This window comes from Notothenia coriiceps, unplaced genomic scaffold (genome assembly GCF_000735185.1).
Source record: "Notothenia coriiceps isolate Sejong01 unplaced genomic scaffold, NC01 NC01_scaffold00009813, whole genome shotgun sequence".
In the NCBI taxonomy this organism is placed as follows: domain Eukaryota; kingdom Metazoa; phylum Chordata; class Actinopteri; order Perciformes; family Nototheniidae; genus Notothenia; species Notothenia coriiceps.
Window position 1 is genome coordinate 23,336 of NW_011342514.1, and position 19,763 is coordinate 43,098.

Consider the following 19,763-nt stretch of genomic DNA (forward strand, 5'->3'; position numbering starts at 1 on the left):
AAGCTTTTGTAAATATAACTACAATGTTCTAAATAAAACAACATTATCATATTAGTTCCAAATCAACCTTATCGCACCAATAGCAAATAATACTCAAGACTGTCAGTTAAGATAAGATGCTTAGTGTTATAGTAGCACTCGCCGTGCATAACAGCACCAGCAGCTAAAATGTTGCTGTTAAAGAAAAAGGTAATTTTTGCACTAATTGAGTTTTGTTTTTATGGAAAAGGATTAGTGGAGCTAGTTTTTATTAGATGCAATTTCATCCCCCAGTTGCACTTTATTAGTTTACAGAAGCCTTTCGCTTTTAGACTCCTTATCTCCGTTTCTGCTGCATCACGCTTACAGGGATGTTCATTATAATATAAATGTTGACTTTTGGAAATTGCAATTTTGAAAATATACACAAACTGCAGCTCGAAAAAAATGACCATAAAGCTAAATTAACACCGCAGGATGCAGCCACGTATTCCTGTCAGTCATTGTATACAGTACACCCCCAAACTGTGTGTATGCAGTCACTGGTATATGACCGAGATGCAGTACGGAACAAAGCCAGTCAAGGCTGGAGAGAGCGGCCTTGACATAATGATTGCCGGTTTGAACGAACAATGGAAAACTATTTAATAAAATCATTAATTGAATAGGATTAATTTGCGCCCCTGTGACGTCATCACCAAGGGAATCACAATACCGTAAAAGAAAAGTAAACATACGTGTGTGCAATGATGTGTATCCCAGTAGCACATGACATGTTGTCTAACTGTCACTTTTTGGTACTGGTGCCTGCTGTATGTAACCTTATGACGCAGCAGAGATGGAGCGTCGCCCTGCGCTGACACATTCACATGCTCACAACATTACACATGCACTCCTGCTGGCCCCGCCATGACCCTGCGAGCAGATGATGGAGCACACCGTATTCCCCGAAGTGGGCCTGAGCTTTTATTCAGTGTGGGTAGAGTCCGGCTGGAGGGAAGGGGTCTTTTAGCAGCCTATTCTCACTTCTTGATTTGAACAGGGAATAGCAGTGGCGCTCAGATTTAGCGGGACCATTCCCTTTCGGTGGCTTGTCTGTCTCAAATGTGTTCAGGGGATTATTTCCTTTTGCTGCTCTGCCATCCCAAACTGTTTCTTTGTCTTTCAATCCTGATCTAGTTACATATTATATGGAATAATAATAAAATGAAATCCTTTTCCCGAAAACAGCAAAGGGCGCTGCTACAGTAAAGCCCTCTGACAGCAGTACGGGGCAGAAGAGGCCTCCTTTAAAGTATCTTTCTCTATTTTTACTTTTGATATTAGATGGGAAAAACATCAAGATTTATTTCTACATAAAACCCTTCTTCTTGCGAGTCTGCACGCAGCGACAACAATAGATTTATGTGGCTGTGTTCTTGTCTCTCATGTGTACCAGTGGTCCATCAGGAAATAATTACTGCTTGTGTTGAAACAGTTCCAATATTTCAGCACCTGTTTGTTTTGCTAATTTGCTGCAGATCTCAGTTCTGTTAAGTAATTCATCTGTCTTAAGGTTTCGAAAAACATTTTGAACATTATATGGAAGGGTTTGGTGTCAGCAGAAATGATTCTCGCATTCAGTGTCTGTGGTCTAATTCATGTTTTTTGTTTAATTGGTGGCTCAAAGCCGAGTTGAGAAGCATCGTTTATGTAGATTTTCGTAATATAGTAGACTGACAAAGATGACTTCATGTTTATTTAATTAGTTTCTCTTTACAGGCAAGGTAAACTTCCACTTCATTTGTTTTTTTTATATGTTGTAACTCTAAATTAAGCTTGAGTGGGTTTTCTTGATTCTTGGAACCTTTCTGAAGGTATAATCTTTTTAAAAAGGTTTTAGCTTTCTCAGCCCAGATCAAAGGGAATGCGAGTCACAGCGTGTCTCCCTTTTTGGTTGCTAGTGGCAGCGCCAAGTTATCTGAACATGCTGTCAGAGTCTCTTGGTCTTCGTGTCATTTCAAAGAGAGGTCTAGTGCCTGCTGTAATTAATTGATTCACTAATGAAGTTACGGTATGTTCGATGCTCTAAATAACCCTTCCAGTATCTGCCTGTGCCTGTCACTTTGTCAAGCTGCAGCGTTGGGGACAGCACACATGTCAGTGGTTTATCATGCCAGCCCTCCTGATGCCTGAACTCATAAATAAACAGAGTGATGGAGGGAGACACAGCGAGCACTCAGGCAGTGATGAGGCATCTCCATCTCTCAGTGGGGGTCTAGTACCTCTGATGGGAGGGGAGGACAGGGCTCTTCTGTTAGCTGCCACAGGTCTGAGAGGGGAGGGGTGGGACTAATGGTACCATGGCTGCATAAAGGGAGAGGAGAAAGGTAGAAATTCAAAAGCAGGGGGAAACCGAAGGGAAAAAAAGAGATGAACGACAAGGAGAGATTGAGGAGCATCGTGTTCATGTTCAAGCTGTGGATTCAGCAAAAGCTTAGATAAATGCATTTGCATCTGAAATACTGTAGTCTCCACCTGAATTAAAGCTGACGATACAAGCCTATGGAATAAAGAAGCTGAAATGATGTAGTAGCATTGCACAGCAGTAAGCATCCAATGATGTTTATTTGAATTGTGTTATCTTTTACCTCGAAGTTGGCTAAGTACTGAGTATAATGCCTCCCTCTCATTCATCTCAATGAAATTGACTCTCCACAGTGGTGGCTAAAGCAGCATGAGAGTGCAGAGCTTGTACATCCAAACAAGCTTTCAGGCTCTCCAGTGAAGTATTTGGCTTGGGCTCTAGGAGGTAAATGTCAAAACATTATTCATGTGTGCTATGGGAACGAAGAGGAGAAGAGACAAGAGATGGAGGGACAAACTCAGACAAAGGAGGATTTCCATATTAAAGCCAGCACAGTGTATGAAAGGAGAAGAAGTAAGAATTCAGATGCAAATGGAAGTGCATCTCTTGCATTTATGCAAACATAAAATAATGCACTTAAGGGCAATGTGAAAAGTGAGTGCATCCACTTCTCTTTTGTTTGCCAATGTTAAATGCAGATCTACATTTTTCATATTAAGCTTTCACTGTAGGTGCTTGAATTTTAAACAAGCCGATTTTGTAGAGTGGGTATGTAGGGTATGGAGTTCCCAGGTCCATGTGTAGCCTTGGGTTTGTTATTGTTCAAAATGAAAAAACATAATGCTGAAAAACAAGCAGTTGCTTTCTGCTTCTGAATGAAAAGCCTCAAATGTAAATGCTAAATGCAGATCTACACAATCAATAACGCCAACTATCCTAAAAGTAAATATTTGCCTTAGCTCTGGATCTTAAAGAACTACACAGAGAAAGAAACCTCACTGCAAATATTAGGCATACATTTGAGTTAGCCATCTTATCAAACTTCAAATACAGCCTTACTCTTTGTACTGCATGTGAAAAGATGACAATCATATAAACAAGTGCTTTGTCTAGGCGTGCTCAACTTCAAAGTTTTAAAGCGTGACCCATTTCCTCTCCAAGCTGTAATTGCCGCCTACTACCGTATCACGCATAAACGCTTCACATAATCATGTGCCTGGAAAAGGCTGCAAATTGTTGATGCACGCTGTCTATCCTGCAGATGACACATGACGATAATCCCTTAAATAGCATATCCTCCGCAGCTGACTAACCTTCCTCATGATCTTTTAGACAATAAGGTCTACATGTTGACAGCAAATTAAACTGCCAGCTAGGAATCATAATGATAGCCATTAGTGGATATATTAATAGTTTAGTTAAGAAAGCAAGGGCCAATGTGCTGGGATAAAATCATTGTGTACACATTTGATCAATAAAGGTTGTTAGTGATAACATTTCCTGATTGTCTTTATTGATTCCAACTCCTGCTTATATGGGTTTGATGTGATACAATGAACTAAGATAAAATCAAAATGCCTATATATATATATATTTAAAAAATCAGATTTGAGAAAGGATTAAGCGTTTATCAGTGTGGAAAGTCATACCACATTGATTCATGGTGTTCTTTGTCTTGGGCAAAGCCTGAACAGAAACTAGTATAACTACGCAAACTTCCAGCACATCTAAAATATGGCGTCTGTTTGTGGCAGTTTCCCATTAGGAGGCGCTTTCTTGTCCTGCATAATTATGTCCAATTTTGGAATTGCGCTCCTATTTACCCACATCTGGTTGCAACTAGTTGACCCTTATAGCACATGGCTGTGGAATGTCCAGGAAAATTGTTCTCAGCTGCAATCTGTATTCCTATTCCTGACCTCCACTCGCTCCAAAAATCTGTTTATTTAAGATTTTAAGATTGCTGAAGCAAATTCAAATAAAGCTTTCTTTTCTGACAATGGAATATGAAATTGGCATCTACAGTACTGGAGTCCAAAGCCACAGTTATTGATACAAAGCAAATGTGTATCACTATAAATAACTGAAGAAAGTGTACACATGCCGACAGCTGACAGCTGACCTTTTTCCATTCCAAACATCCACAAGTGGGAATCATCAGCGGAGCCACATTTAACTGCAGCTGGCAGTGTCAAGATGCAAAGATTAGGCCCACTAATGAATATTAGCCTACGTGCAGCCGCTGGGTGTTTAGACGCAGTTCACCCCCATTGATTTCCCTGTTGGGTGAAGACAACTTTATCCCTGTGGCAAGTCCCTGGCTTATCTACCCCCCCGACTGCAAGGCAGCCGGCAGACGGACGGGGTGATTTCTGGCCATGCTTCAGGAGGATTTGAGTCTGGCAGGTGTTAGCGGGATACCTGAGGTGTAACACACAGGGGCAGCAAAGGGCAGGAGCAGTATGTTTGTGGGTTAAGAAGTGGACAAAGATGTCCAGCTGTGAGGGGGGGAACTGTATAGGGGGAATATTCAGGATGGCCCAATTAACACAAAGCCCAGACTATCACAGAGAGCAGGTGGCTGTGAGAGACAAGGAGGGATAAAGTGAGAGGAAGTGTGGAGAAAGGTGGCAGATGGCTGGAGAATTGGATGTGTACAAAGAAGAAATAGAGAAGAATACAGAGGAGCGACTCTGAGGAGAGAGACACAACTCTGCTAGATCTTAAAGAGATTCATTTCAGTCTCACATCACAAAGGAATATCCACAAAACACTCAGAGCTGTAGAAAATAAGAAGACTTCAAACGTGTTCTCATTGATTCACCGTTGCACCTCTGAGAGAGGAAATTACTTTGACACAGTGGCGCTTGCATTTGTGGAGAGTGCAGCAGTGGATGTGTCGGTACAAGCTCAAAACGTCAATAATTTACAGGAAGAATAAACAGCAGCTCTGCGACTCCTGTTATTTTGTGGATCTATCATCCGAGACGCAGATGATGACTAGATAATAAACTGATGAATAAACAGGAGACTGGAAAACCTTCTGCTGCTAAATGTGTTTCTATTAGTGCTATTGTGACAAAGAAAGAGGTACACACTCAGAAATGGGTGTGTACAAGGCCAGCTGCCGCAGCAATTCCTCCCATTTATCTTCAAGTCAAACATTTAAAAAACGGAAAAGACTCAGGGCCATGTAAAGTGGAAGAACCTTATCAATGGTGTCACACACAAACACACAATGAGCAGCAGGGTCATCATTATTACTGACTTACTGTCCTCCAATCAGAGGGGGTGACACAGCTGGGGGGCCACCGGTTGGACACTGCTATGCTAATCCATTAGCCACCTGCTTCAAGTGAAGCGGAGTTCACACTTGATCACATTTTGTCTGCTCAACAAAATGGGAGAGTCTGAGTCAACAGTTAAATTGTGTTGATGAAGAAAAATGTGCTGCATCGGGATGTTTCTCCTTTATTCCCCCTGCCTTGTTTTTATTTTTCTACTTCTTTTATGAGATTATGCTTTTTAGTGAAAATGTGTCTAAGTCATCATCTTACATTTCTTGCTGCTTTCCTTGTATGTGTAGAGAGGTTTTCCCTAGCCCTGTGGGTTGGACTGTGATCATTATGACTGTGCAAATGATCTCTGATTTAAGTTGCCCTACATTATCCACAATGATCAGCCGCAATGAGAGAAAATTACCTCATAAATGAGGATGTTACATTTATTTTCAACATTTGCTATTATTTCGGCACCTCTAGTCACTGTCCTTGGTGTCTGCTTGTGTCGTTCTCAGTCTGCACTCAGCAGCTCCACTCTGGGAATTAGTGTTCAACCTGTTATTTTGGCTTTGAAGGGAAAAGTCCAGCAAGAGAGAAAATGCTGCGGCTATCAAGGCACTCTCACTTAGCACTAGTTCATGTTTGGACACAGCTCGGCCAATGTTGCATCAAAGCATGCACGTTGTGTGAGGCTTCCTAAAGTCTTACTCACAACATTTCTGTAGCACTAGATGTGGAATGGACTAGAACATTTGCCCCAGATATAATTTGGTTCCCTGGAAGTCACCTCTGGCTTAACAAGGTCCCAGTGGTTCATTTCACTGTTCACTACACACTCTCACACCTTCACAGATGTGCACTGCCTCTAGCCTCCAGCTAGGTGTTTATAAATAAGGCAAACTGTACAGAAGAGCCACTCTACAAGCCTGTGTTGAAAGTGTATTATTGCTGACATAGATAGACGTATCTAAAATCTTGGCAATTTAACAAGACTAACACAATGCTCACTTTGTTAGCATTAAACAACACCAGCTCCCATAACAATGACTCATAGGAGGTGAGGTTATCAAAAGCTAAGAAATAATGAGACATCATTGTGGTAAGCATGAGCTTGTTAATTGTGTGTTTTCTCATTTTTTTTCAATTAGGAATGAATTTTCTTTTGCTGACTGATTAAATGATATGCCAACTAGTGAGTGTGTGGCGTACCGTGATCCAAGATGATGAGCTGAGCGCTGGACTGGATGTTTCCTGCCTCGTTTTCCGCAAGGCACTGATAGAAGCCCTCATCTGACTTCACCAGACCCAGGACCTGCAGGTTGTGCTCTTTCTACAGAACAGGGAGAGTAGAAATAGAGAAAAAGATAAGAAGATTAAAGTTGGTTAGTTACAACTAGCATTTTTAAATCTTCGTCATAACACTGTGATGAGGCTAAATCGCGCAAACCCTGCAGGAAAGGGAGAAAGCTGCATCTCTATTGCCAAATTCACTTACAATTATTTTGAAGTAGTCGCTGGGGATGACAGCATCTCCATTCTTGACCCATTTGACAGTGGGAGCGGGGGAGCCTGAAACCTCACAGTCAAAGACGATGTCCATGGACTCGTAGGCGTAAACGTTGTCTGGCCGCTTGAGAAACTGGGGAGGAACTGTGGAATCCAGATGAGAGAGGGAAGTCAGGGAAGTTGCAAACATTAAATAACATTGCATTCATTTTGATGGAATTAGCAGTATAAGGAACGGAGAGATTAAGAGGGACTAGGAATATAACGATATATCGAATATCGCGGTAAATAAATGTCTCAATACCGTCGTGAGACTGACGAAAATCTACCGCGATTTAAAAAAAAAAAAATATATATATTTTTTTAAACTTTATTTAACCAGATTCATTCAGAGTCAGAATCATTGAGGTCATTGATCTCTTTTTCAAGGGAGACCTGTCCAACATGGCAGCAAGTAGGTTACAACATGAACATAAAACAACAGATAACACAAAAGGACATCGTATTTACAGGGCTACATGTACATACCTAGAGACATTGACAAGTACCAACAGTATATTTATATCTCGCCCTGTCAATAAGCCTCACCTTCTTGGCAAAAACTGTATTGTTTTTGAAGTGGTGGAGAGACAATGCACAGTTTGACCCACTGCTGTCACCCATGGCCAAAGCATATCTCTCTGTCCCAGCAACATCAGTACCAAGCAAGAGAGTTTTTTCCACAGCAGGGGATATGGTAAACGCCCAAACATCCCAGCTTCTACCTGGAAATGTGGACATGCTCATATTCCTAAAAGATAACCTTGATGATGCTGAGTGAGTGAGTTAGTGAGTTAGAGTTGAGTTACTTCAAGAACTAAAGTGAAACTAGATTTATTCTATTGCAGGGTCTGATTATTATATTGTTGACACTTTAAAATACTACTATTCTACTAAAATGCTGTACAGATCAGATTGATTATTTAATAAAGAAAAAAAAATTCAAGTAAAAAAAAAAAAAATTCAATTTATTTCCCTTTATTTTTCAATATCGCGATAAATATCGTACCATGGACTTTTTATCACGATATTATCGTACCGTGAGTTTTTGGTATCGTTACATCCCTAAGAGGGACTGCAGAACATTTGTAGCAGTCCTCTTTTTTTATGAAAATCAGAAACCAATTTGTTAAAACCAACCAGACACATGAAACTCTGTCACTCTGGTCTCTGCCAGTAAATGAAGAAAAACCAAGTGATGCCATGCCTCCCCCTTCAACTGCTAAATTGCCATTCAAGGGAGGATGGCAAGAACAACAAACAGTATCATCTAAAAAACAACTTATCAAATTATATTCCGTACCCTTCACACAACTGCAACCCTTTTCGCCAGATGGTAGCACTTGGAATATTTGTTTAAAAAGGAACAAAAACCTCTGATCTTATATATTGAATAAAAACAGCTACTTGGGTAACAGCACTCTGTGATAGCATGCAACACTGGCTAAGCCGAGCACTTGCAGATCTCCCCTAGTCCTGGTAATGAGGGCCACAAAGGAGTTATTTGATCTGCTGGGGTGATACAGCACCTCATCAATCTGTCCTGGAACAAGGTCACTGGGAGCGCAGGGCCCAGGCCTCTTCCTCTCTCTATAATTGGACTGCATGTGTATGTGAGGAGAGACGGAGTAAGACAGACTGTGCTGTATGTGTATGTGTGTGTGTGTGTGTGTGTGTGTGTGTGTGTGTGTGTGTGTGTGTGTGTGTGTGTGAGAATGTTTTGCCTTTGCTGCCTCTGTGCATTCTCTGATAAGCGGCAACCTCGCTGACCACAGTTAAATGACTGCATTGTTGGTGTGTCGAGCGTTGCCAACAGCCTCCTGGGCCCTGTGATAGCTAGTTATTAGCATCTATTTTGTGGCCATTTGCATGGGCTTATTGGATATTAGTAGTGTCAGGTGGATAGCGTCCTTTTCTGTCTCTATTTAGCGGAGAAGCAGGTATTGAGGTCAAGTCGCCCTCATATGCTTGAATGTAGCTGTGGCTAATTTACACTGACATGAAATTGCTCGTTAAAAGATTAACCTGTATTCTGTTGGGACACACTGTTAGCAACAAAAAGAAGATGAAGACTCAAATAATAGATATGCTTACATTTTCAATACATCCATAAACAGTGCAGCTACAGGACAGAGAGGGGCACTATGAAATGTGTGTGTTTTCCTGACCTTAAAATGCACTTTGCCCATCTGTTTTCTATTTTCTTACCCAACAGAGAGCAACAGCGGGAGGAGAGGCACAACTCGCAGAAGTCGGCACAATGTCACAACATGTTTTTATTGTATCCTCATCGGAAAAGTGGGCGCAGCATCTGCCTGTGTCCTCACTTTTTTCACCAACACCTGGTGTTTTTTATATTCAATTTTCTATTTTCTGTGTCTTCGTATTTAGAAATAAAGTATGACAAATTGAAATCGGTGGTATTGCCTACTTTAACTTCATGGATATAGTCCCCGACCATAACTCAACTGTTAACTCTTTGCAACAAGTGGCTTTGTGATATTATACTAGATTTCCATATGCTCAATTTTTTAAGTAGAGCTTGCATGTCACTTAGATTTCACAATGCATTATTGAAATACAAGTTCAACAAAATACTTTCAATAGAAAATGCAATTCACTTTACTTCACTAGGAATCACATAAAACAGTGTAGGGGTATCAAAGGGCTAAGCTTATCTTCAGGTTTGGTGCTTCAAAAAACATTACAAAGTTACAGTATTAAAACAAAAGTGCTGTATGGTATCATGGTATGTATATGTGTATATGTATATATGTCAATCAACAGGTAAAGCTGATTAATAATACTAATACTATCAATAATAATGCATAAAAATGATAATTATTGCAGATTATAGATTACAAATAAATTATTTAGGGACAAGGGGGTGAGATTAAATAAATTATACTTCTTCTCACTCCTTTTCGAACACTAGATGTGGCACTGTTTATGTTGCTAATGCTGTTGTAGATGTAATTTTTTGTTTTGATTTCTCTTACAGTACATGACTATGCACTGCAACATTTGTTTTGTTTTTGTAATTATTTATTTTACTTGTTCGAAATAAATGGATCAATCAATTCTATCATGCACATTTCCCAGATGCCAGTTTTCGAACCACAAAATGTTTCAAAGACACTGGCTAGTCCACAGAATATCGAAACGGTCCATCTCCTTATTTAATGAGCGTCTAGACTTTTCTGTGAGCCACTGTGGCAAATATTGACAACTGAGACAGGGATGGAAATGAGGATGGTGATGCTTGCGGACTGGATCCCTGTATGATTGTCAGGACAGTCATCCCCCTGTGTCATTGTGTGTGTGTATGTACCAAAGTTCCCTGCAGCGTGAAGTGGAGCTGTTAATAATGTGTTTCACAGTGTGGTGTCCCCCGGATATTCGCCTCTAGTTACTGTGCAGGTGGATTCCTTGGTTAACTTTTGTGTCAGGAACACGGCTTTAAGGTATCAGTAAGTCAGCGCGTGTGTGTGTGTGTGTTTGTTGAGCCATGTGTGAGTATGAATATTGTGAGTATTGTCTGGATCGTTACATTATTACTGGTGCTATATGCTGTACATGTCTTTGCTTCCTTCCCTGCCAGCAATATGTACATGGATGGATTTTATATGGCAGTTTGTATTACAAGTGTGTAAATGCTAATACCTGCTTATGTATGAGAGCATATGTTTCCTTACCTCCATGCTGTTACAATCTGTGCAAGGATATAGGTATATTATAGTGTATGTGCATGTCAGTGTGTTTTTGTAAGTGTGTGTGTGGGGAGAGACCCCTAGTGGGTTTTGCTGGTTACAGGTTCTGATGGTGGCTTGTACCCCGCGGTTCTCTTTATCTCTCCTCCTCTCTCTTTCCGTTTCACCACAGCCCCTACTCTTAATCTTCCTTTAACTCTCCGTTTATCCCTCCATCTTTAGCCTCCCCCCCTTCTCTCCATTTGAGCAGACATGCACCATTTTCTCTAAATGGTGTTCAGACATTTGGAACCTATTGGACTGAGCAATGAGTAGGAATGCCTAAATATACCAATAAGGCTTAAACAGTGGGGGTGGGGGATCTTTCAGGACTCAGCGGACCATGACGTGTGTTAAAGTATGTGTGTGTGTGTTTGGTGTGTGTTTAGAGGGGAGACGCTCATTGCAACCAGCCCAATGACCTTCCTTAATTGGCGTTTTAAAGCATAAAACATGCATATGTAAATGTGGAGTTAGTCACAGTTACAAAAAGATGAAGAAGAGTGCTACCAAGGCCAGCAGTTGGTTAATCAGAACAGCGGTGGGGTTTTTGATTGGCAGGCTCCTGTATTAATTGGAGATAAAGAACTACGACGTGCACGACTACCATCAGCATGGGAGTTGACAAACATGACAACAAAGGCGAAGTAAAGGTAGTTATATGCTCAACAAAATGTAGAACAAAAATGTAGGTTTCAACAGAAAAGGCTTGACTTAAAATGTAATTGTACTTAAAGTGATCATACAGTAAGTAATATTCAAAATGTAAATGACTTATTATACAATTAAATCCTAAATAGAAACTGCAAAGGAAATTGTGTTTGCATAATAATACTTGTTGCCTCTGAAAGGGGGTAAAGAGGGTTTTTTGGCAGATAGTATTTAAAGATAATTTCAATTTAAAGACAGAGAGCATTGGAAAACACTTCCAGCAGAGCTTTAAAAAGGCAGAGAGTTGATGATGGTCATCATGTTTATAATTATAAAGAATTGTTACAAAACTAAATTAATGTGTTCTTGTAAATGTCTCAATAATTCTTAGTGTGCATAAAACCATGCAAAAGTTTTCATATATATTCATCTTTTTAGAGTTTGACGATTTTTCTATGTGAGCCTGCACAGGAAATGAATCTCTTCTAATTAAGAAGTTATTGTTTATTTTTTAACATCTGGACTTTTGGATCCAGTGACCTAACGAAGTGCACGTCTTCCAGTTCAAAGACACACATTCTCAAAAGCTGGAATGTGTCCAATAAATATTGATCTCTAATGAAATAAATTGTACAGACACAGAAAACAAAACAACATTTCTAAAACATGGGATAAAGCATCAAGAACATTGTGAGAGAAGGGAGAATGGCTGAAAGAACTACAATCCCAGCTCTTTGGGGATGGTATTATCTCTTCGGCCTATAGCTTAATAAGAGAAGCTTTAATACAGACTCACACCGACTCCAGTGAACTGTTAAAAGACATCCACATAAAGGTCACATGGGTGTCTCTCACTGTGAGCTTGTTAAAACAAAACCCCATAGGATTCCTGAAGGGATTCTGGGGAGATACTTTACTCAGATCTGCACTGGTAGCCAGGAACACACTGAATAGAGATACGCTGAGGGGAAGAAAGCCCAGCCTTCATCTCATACTACATACAGATACAAATAGTGAAATGTCAAATTCAGAGCAGAATAAAGCAGCTGTTAAAATGTTAGACATAAATGGTCCCACACTTATGCTACAGCAGTGATCTAATAAGGCATAATGTAAGACTGTTGAAGCTGAACAATCAGAAATACAAAATACATTTTCCAACTGTGTTAGCTTGGCTGTTTTCCAGTTAGCTTTATAAAGTCAAACAAAAGCTCTTAGGCAGTTCGGGTTTACTCTGAGGGCAAGTAGAACTCGGACTCGGCTAATTACCCATCCTGTTCCTCCAAAGATAACGGCCTTACTCTTAATCCTGGCCAAAACAAACAGCTTCAGCAGAAAGGCAAGAAAGATGCTTTGTGTTGGCTTTTCTAGTTATTGTTGAGAGCATAATTTCCTGTTAGAGTCGGAGTCATAGAGAGGGAGTTCAATCTTTGGACGATTTTGTCAACTCAGTCGGATGGTTTTGAAATTACTGGAACTGAGGGAAAGCAGACGCCCTAGATTCTCCCTGAAATGCTGAAACAGCTTGTTGATGGTTTGGTTACAGCTAAGAGGAGTTCATGGCACTTCCTTTGTGCAGTGCTTTCTTTTCAGATTAATCTCAGTAGAGTTGAGCTATAAAACAGACTTTTACTACTCAACATGCTTTTGGAAGTATACTGAAGACTTGGCAAACCAAAAAACACAACACAAATGTCCATTCACTTGTATTGCATACTGAATATTTTTACTTTAAAATGTGGTATTAATGTAATTTATTATAAGAGTCTACCTAGCAATTTGGAGGATTAAATACTGGATGTGTTGTTTTGTGTAAACTTATTTATTGCCATGGGAATTTTCTTGTTAAAAGAAAACGTCTTTATTAATAAAAATAACATCATTCTCATGCCGTAAAAACTTTTTAATTAAATATGAGAAGTTTTTGGAGGACTAACTTCAGTATTGCATACTGTAAGAAGAAGCAAGTATGTTGATACAACAGTTAAGGATTTAGAACCTAACAGGAAGTCCCATACCAATAGCTCTCACTTTCCTGAGAAGTAACACTAGACTATCAGTTAATGAATACATTTAACAATTTGACCAGCAGAGCAATGCCTTTTAGGAGCAGCTTCAGCAGATACAGAAACATGGGAAAGACAATCACATAGCTGAAGTCGAACACGTGTGATATCGTTCTAATAACAGTATATGCAAAATATATGTGTACACGGGATACACAGCATACAGGAGCGTACACAGGATCTGACAGCGACCCCTCCACACACTTCTCACCCCAGTGGTTGAGCTAACACCCTCTATGAAAAAGGGAAAATGTGCGTGTGCCTGTGGGTGTTGATCCTTATCAGATTAGTTTTCTTATAATAGCTAGATGGAACATTTCCTTTTTGTTTCAGCCAGAATATATCTGCTCTTTGACAGCACAGTGGGGTGCAGCAACATGGTGTTCCCAACTAAAAACAGACGAAAATATCCAACAAATCTTATCAGATTTATAATTCTTCCAGGCATTATTTTCTCAACAACTATTTCTGTCACTAGTTGGAAAAAAGAGTCTTTGAGCATGGTTCAGGGAGGGAAATACTATAGCACTTTCAACACATGCTTTGACATTAAGTCAGTCACATGTTGCTTTTTTCTCCGTGGATCAATGTGAGCTGCCTTAACTGTATAGATGTACAATGTCTTACGTTTCTCTTGCTACAGAACAGTGAAGAAGAAAGTGGAACTTGGAGTTGAAATTTCAAATATGCAGTATTTTTTTTGTACCGTCTATTTTTACTCATTGCTATAACAAGGCAAAACGACTCCTCCTGTGTGTGGTTATAAATCCTAACTTTAACAGGGGGCAGGGACTTCCTGAGCGCTGCATATGGAAAGAACAATTAAGTTCATGACACGATAGCATGAGTCTGTGATTGATGAGGGCCACTGGCTTGGAGCCCTATAAAAATGAAAACATACATTTTTTATGCTATTTCTGTCACAGGTCTGGGTGGTGCCCCTGTGGAACAAGACCATAATCAAAAGCTGCTGTCTCTTTTCCCTCATGTATCCTTTTCCAGCTCTAATAGAGGGTGAGAAGTCACAGCGAAGTCACACTGAACAGAAAACACTCTCACAAACATACAGTAATCACACAATCCTGGATACGATGTTGATGGAGTTAACTGTAACTGTCAACACTTTAGATTAAAGTCTGACAGTCTTCAAATCTACCTGCCTGGAATTTTCCTGCAGTCTGAGAAAAAGTTTAGCTTCAATGGTAAAGCCAGATTGTGCTTGTGTTTACACAAATACAGCCTCTAATCCTCTTTATCTCACTGGCACTGTGATCACATTTAATAAAACTGATATGGAACACGCTGCTCTGGTATATCTCTTGCTTATGTTTGACAAACGCTGACTATCTCTCCTGGAGCTGTTTATACATCCTTTCACATTGCAACATATTCATGTTTGTTCAGTTGGTTTTTTAATAAAAGATTTGCAGCTGAACATTTATTATTTTTGTAGCATAAAGACCGACAGCTATTCAATAAATCTACAATTTTCTGCCGGCAAGCTCTGCTCATGTGAAGTAAAGAAACTGCATTAATTAGGTGTATAAGATTCTGATAAGTAGGGTTCACTACTGAGGGACAATCAAACTGATTCTCCTGAAGCGTTAATGCTTTGGTCATTTTTTTTTAAACGGCTTCCACCTTGTACACTGCAGGTAGAGACTTTCATAAAAAAATACTAATGATATATTTTGAGAGATTTGACTACGTTTTATTATTATATATTTTTTCCCAGAAATGTACTACTGTGTGTCTTTGGTTGGGCTTTGTCTCCCTGTAACTTTAACACCATGGAATGTATTGTCTCTTTCTCACAGATAGTACACATTGTATAAGATTCCAAAGCTTATTGATTAAAAAAAAAAAGATTCTCGAGGGGAAATAGCAACCAAGGACACTTAAAGGTGGGGTAGCCTATGTAATTTTGGAGAAACCAGCTCGAAGTGCACTAACACATTTGAAAGTACAAACCCGGTAAAATAACACAGCCGGAAAAATACTGCCACTTCCTTACAGAGCCCCTCATCCAACACACACGAACGCGCACATGACCAATGAGGGCACGAGATAAGTTTGTGCACAGATGGAAGGCTGACAGGCAGGTAGGCCATCCAGTTATTTTAGCCGGGCCGGCTCAGATGATTGGTCGTGCTTTTTACAGTACTACGGCTTCAACAGATTAAATGTTTTAATGGATTTATTGTTAAAGCATTTAATAAGAGCATTTCATGGAATATAACAAAGTGTTTCTGAAATAAATTACATACCCCACCTTTAACTGAAAAGCCACTAAGGCAGGTCCATTGGTTGAAGAATGGTTGAATCTGGAAACCATGCGCGTGTAGTGAAGGCATACAGGTGTATAGAGTGATTGACCTTGTGTGGCTTCATTATGTATGCTGGTTGTGCGATAGTGTGTGTGCACACACACACCTGCTGCAGCCCTGTGCAGAGCTCTCTCCACAGATGAGCACCAGCTGCATCACAAACCCCCAAGCTATCTCCAGGCAAAGCTTAACAATGTTTTACCATATCAAATCCCCGGCCACCTCTGCATCTTTCCCCAAGCACAAACTGTCCAGTGTCTATGAAAAGCCAGTGGCCAAACACACAATTGCTCCTTGTTCCTGCTGCAGAAGAGGCCCCTACAGTGTTTTTATAGCCGTCAATCATGGGGAAAATAGTGTTGATGTTACTATAGATTCATACCACGATGATTTGTGTGAGGGCATTTTATGAGCGGAACTGTTTCCTCAAGGAATCAATTGACCTTTCAAGTGTCATTTCTGTTGTCAAGGGAGCAAATCAATGCCACAATCTGGTTTCTTCATGAATCTGGATGGAACAAATGCAATTAGGCCTTAGAGTCTACAGCATAGGATTTAATCAAACCGGTTTATTGCATTACAATGACTGATGTCTTTCAACAATATTCAAAGAGTGCTGATCAATCCTCTACAGTCTTGTCACATTGGAGGCTGGCAGGGTCGGGTCAGAGACATGAGGGATTTCAGCGAGAATTCGATGGACAGACTTGAAATCTGAAAACGAGTGAAGTCCGATGTCCTCCTGTGACCTAATCCCATTTTCCATTACTGTCTCCTGTAATCACAGTGAGCAACGGGAAATGATGAAAGGGTAGTGGAGGGGTGATGGGGGGATGAAGGGATTTTGGGGGGAAAAGAGATTGAGTCATAGCACGATGTGGCTGCGTGTGAAATGCAATGAACCCAGGAATGAGCCTCAGGGTGTTTCCCCCAGTCTCAAGTTATTTCACAGCAAATCCTGTTGTCTTGCCTCACCTGGGAAAAGCACACATGACATGTTTGTGTTCATGTCTATTTCTCTCAACAACGCAAAGTCTGACAACAGTAATTACAACGCAATTACTGTGGGTGTGTCTCCTATGTGAGAGAGTGGTTTTACGTTCATCCACGGATTTTTCCACAGAAGGTTCTCCTTTCTGTCACTCTCATACAGATTGAGAATATGGCGTGCTCGATTCATTGTGTTGTCAAAGCTGAATTTTTACATTGTTCACTCATTGTTACCATATGAGGCATGGATGGATTTCAACACTTGGGAAGGGGAGAACAAAAATGTTCAGAGGAGATTGCTGAGTGAAAATTAGTTCTTTAGATTTACATTATGATTATTTCCAGTGCTGGTCACTTGCATTGACATTTACAGAGCAGGATATAGTAGGTATCACTGGACAAAACATTGATTCTAGTTGCTTTTCTTGAGATTTTACATGCATTATCTATTCATTTTGTATTTCACACCATGACATATACTGAGCTTACAGTATATGGGAATTGTAAACCAGTCATGGAAAAATTAAGTCTTTGCTATCGAAGTTGGACTTTAAAGAGAAAGATTAGTCAGCATTCACTTGGGAAATGGCAGCTGCTGCTTGTGTAAGTGTGAGAATTAATGCTCATAAAAAAATATGTCTCAAAACGAATATGTCTCTTTTTATTTTCTCATCTACACTGAATTTTGAGTGATACATACTACAGCATCAGCATTCTTGTACCTTCAAAGGATTGGCCGAAATTGAAATGCAGAACTGAGATATTTTTGACCTGAAGACCATAAATGGCAAGTTATTCATGTTTTCCAATTACAAAGAGGAAAAAACTTACATCAGATCAACAACAGATGTGTAGTAATGTAACAGGGAGAAAACCCAGCTCAAATTGTAATGCTACTTATGTGTACTATTTACTTTATATTTAATACTAAGCATCAGACACACATTTACTAAAACACAATATAACCTCTTTTGCAGAGGTGAATTATTTCTGTTCACCATGTTGTCTGGTATCTCAAGCTTCTCACGTTCTTTGTTGTCTCTTCTAAAATGTTATACTTGTCTTTCTCCTGCCAGCAATATGTGCAGCTCAAATCTTTTTGTTGTTGCTTTGTGTAGTGGAGTTCTGGGCAACGGCAGATTTTAACAGGTAAAAGATAACACACCACACGTGCTACATATGCAAACTTATGCTGAATATTTCACTCACTGTCAACGCCTTGATATTTTTAGTGTGCAGCATATCCAAACAGTCACCTGCTTGTGCAGATTTACCGTACATAGTTTGCGAGCAAGAAACAAACCTTGTCCATTTCATTTCAAACTAAGTGGTTTTGTTTCAGGTCTGGGAAGTGTCCTTTAGTCGTCTAATAAGCTGATTTCCAAACTGAATCAGAGGGAATGAGTCTGTTTTCAGCTCTCAAGCACGGCACTCTTCTTATTAGTTAATACATCCTCTCTTGGCACTCGTATAAAGTCCAATCTCTATCTTAATAAGAGTCAGTACGGTCTCCTTGTTTCACATTTTCTTAAAAAAATAGAGCCACGGGAAGATTGGCTGAGCTTTTTCAGATAAATAGATCATTTGTTTTTTTCTGTTCTTCTGTTACAATTTTGTGCCAGAAGGCAGACAATGCTGACGGTACCTTGTATGGTGAGTTGGGCCTGGGCTTCAATGGTTGCGTTGGCATTGTCCGCCATGCAGGTGTAAATGCCGGCATCCTCCTCTGTGAGATTGAAGATCTGAATACTGCCTCCTCCCAGCAGCTCCACACGACCCTCACTGCGGACAGACAAAAAAACAAAGATGTGAGAAAGAAAATCAGCCAAATGTGACTAATTCCTTTATATAAATAGCATTAAGGACCTTTGGGGCTGTGCCACTGTCAGCATCCCATGCAGGAGACCTCAGGCCTCAACATTTCTTTTTCTTAACCAGACTTGTGAATTATGTAAAAAGCCATTACATTTCCATGAAGCATATTCCCTCCCCGCGGCTCATTTAGATCACTGAGAGAGAAAGGTTGCATTCTCAGGAGCTCCTTGTTAACCTACTGGCCTGAGGTTGACTCCACATCTGTCACACTTTGCCAACTCCGGTTATGAATAAAAGATCCTAAAAGTTGAGTCAACAGCCCAGAAAAAGGCAATTTACAACCTTTCTTAACAATTATGATTCATGGACAGCTCAAGAATTATTTAATCTTGTGGCATAAATTACTACTTTTAAAGAATACAATCACAAAGTCATACAGATCATACAGCTGTGCAGCCACACTACAGAGTTCTTACAACGCCTTAACAAATGTTTTCCTTCTCTTTCATCAGCTGTTAATTAACCGGGGTGACACTCATCTATAAAATAACAATACAGAGATATAATATCAAGGAGATTCAACTTTTCAAACTGATGCTTATCCATAGGAATATTACCATACGTTTATTGAAAGTTCACAACCTCTAAATGTTGTGTTTTCCTTTCCTTCCTACAGGCTTGAAATCTTCACTCAGTGTTGTCCCTCAGTGAAATCATTATGTAAATTCATCTTTTCGTCTATAGAAGATGTGTTGACATCTTGCAACCCACATTGAAAGCCCACTGAAAACTGAATATCAAGTGTTTCACTGTAAAATCAACTCCATGTTTCCATCAGGCATTTCAATTCCTAAATATTTATTCTAAACTATTTACGCCTAATCCAAATATATAACCGCATATTTGTTTAGCCTCTTTTTGAACCAGTGACCCTCCTCCATATTAAACAGTCCCAACTTTCATTTTCCCAATAGGCCCAGGGGGAGCAGTCTGTGGCCGAACTGAGGCTTGAC

At 39.9% G+C, this 19,763-nt stretch overlaps 1 protein-coding gene across 1 annotated transcript in view; it reads right to left on the bottom strand.

Moving 5' to 3' along the window:
• The window catches only part of LOC104945599 (neogenin-like), a gene marked incomplete at both ends in the record, with an annotated part of 40,859 nt that extends 22,142 nt beyond the window's left edge, over nucleotides 1–18,717 (bottom strand). The window contains 3 exons of the mRNA XM_010771301.1: nucleotides 6,817–6,937; nucleotides 7,103–7,257; nucleotides 18,581–18,717. Of these exons, the coding sequence (XP_010769603.1) occupies nucleotides 6,817–6,937; nucleotides 7,103–7,257; nucleotides 18,581–18,717 (413 nt within the window). The remainder of the gene's footprint in view (nucleotides 1–6,816; nucleotides 6,938–7,102; nucleotides 7,258–18,580) is intronic.
• Between the last annotated feature and the right edge of the window lie 1,046 nt (nucleotides 18,718–19,763).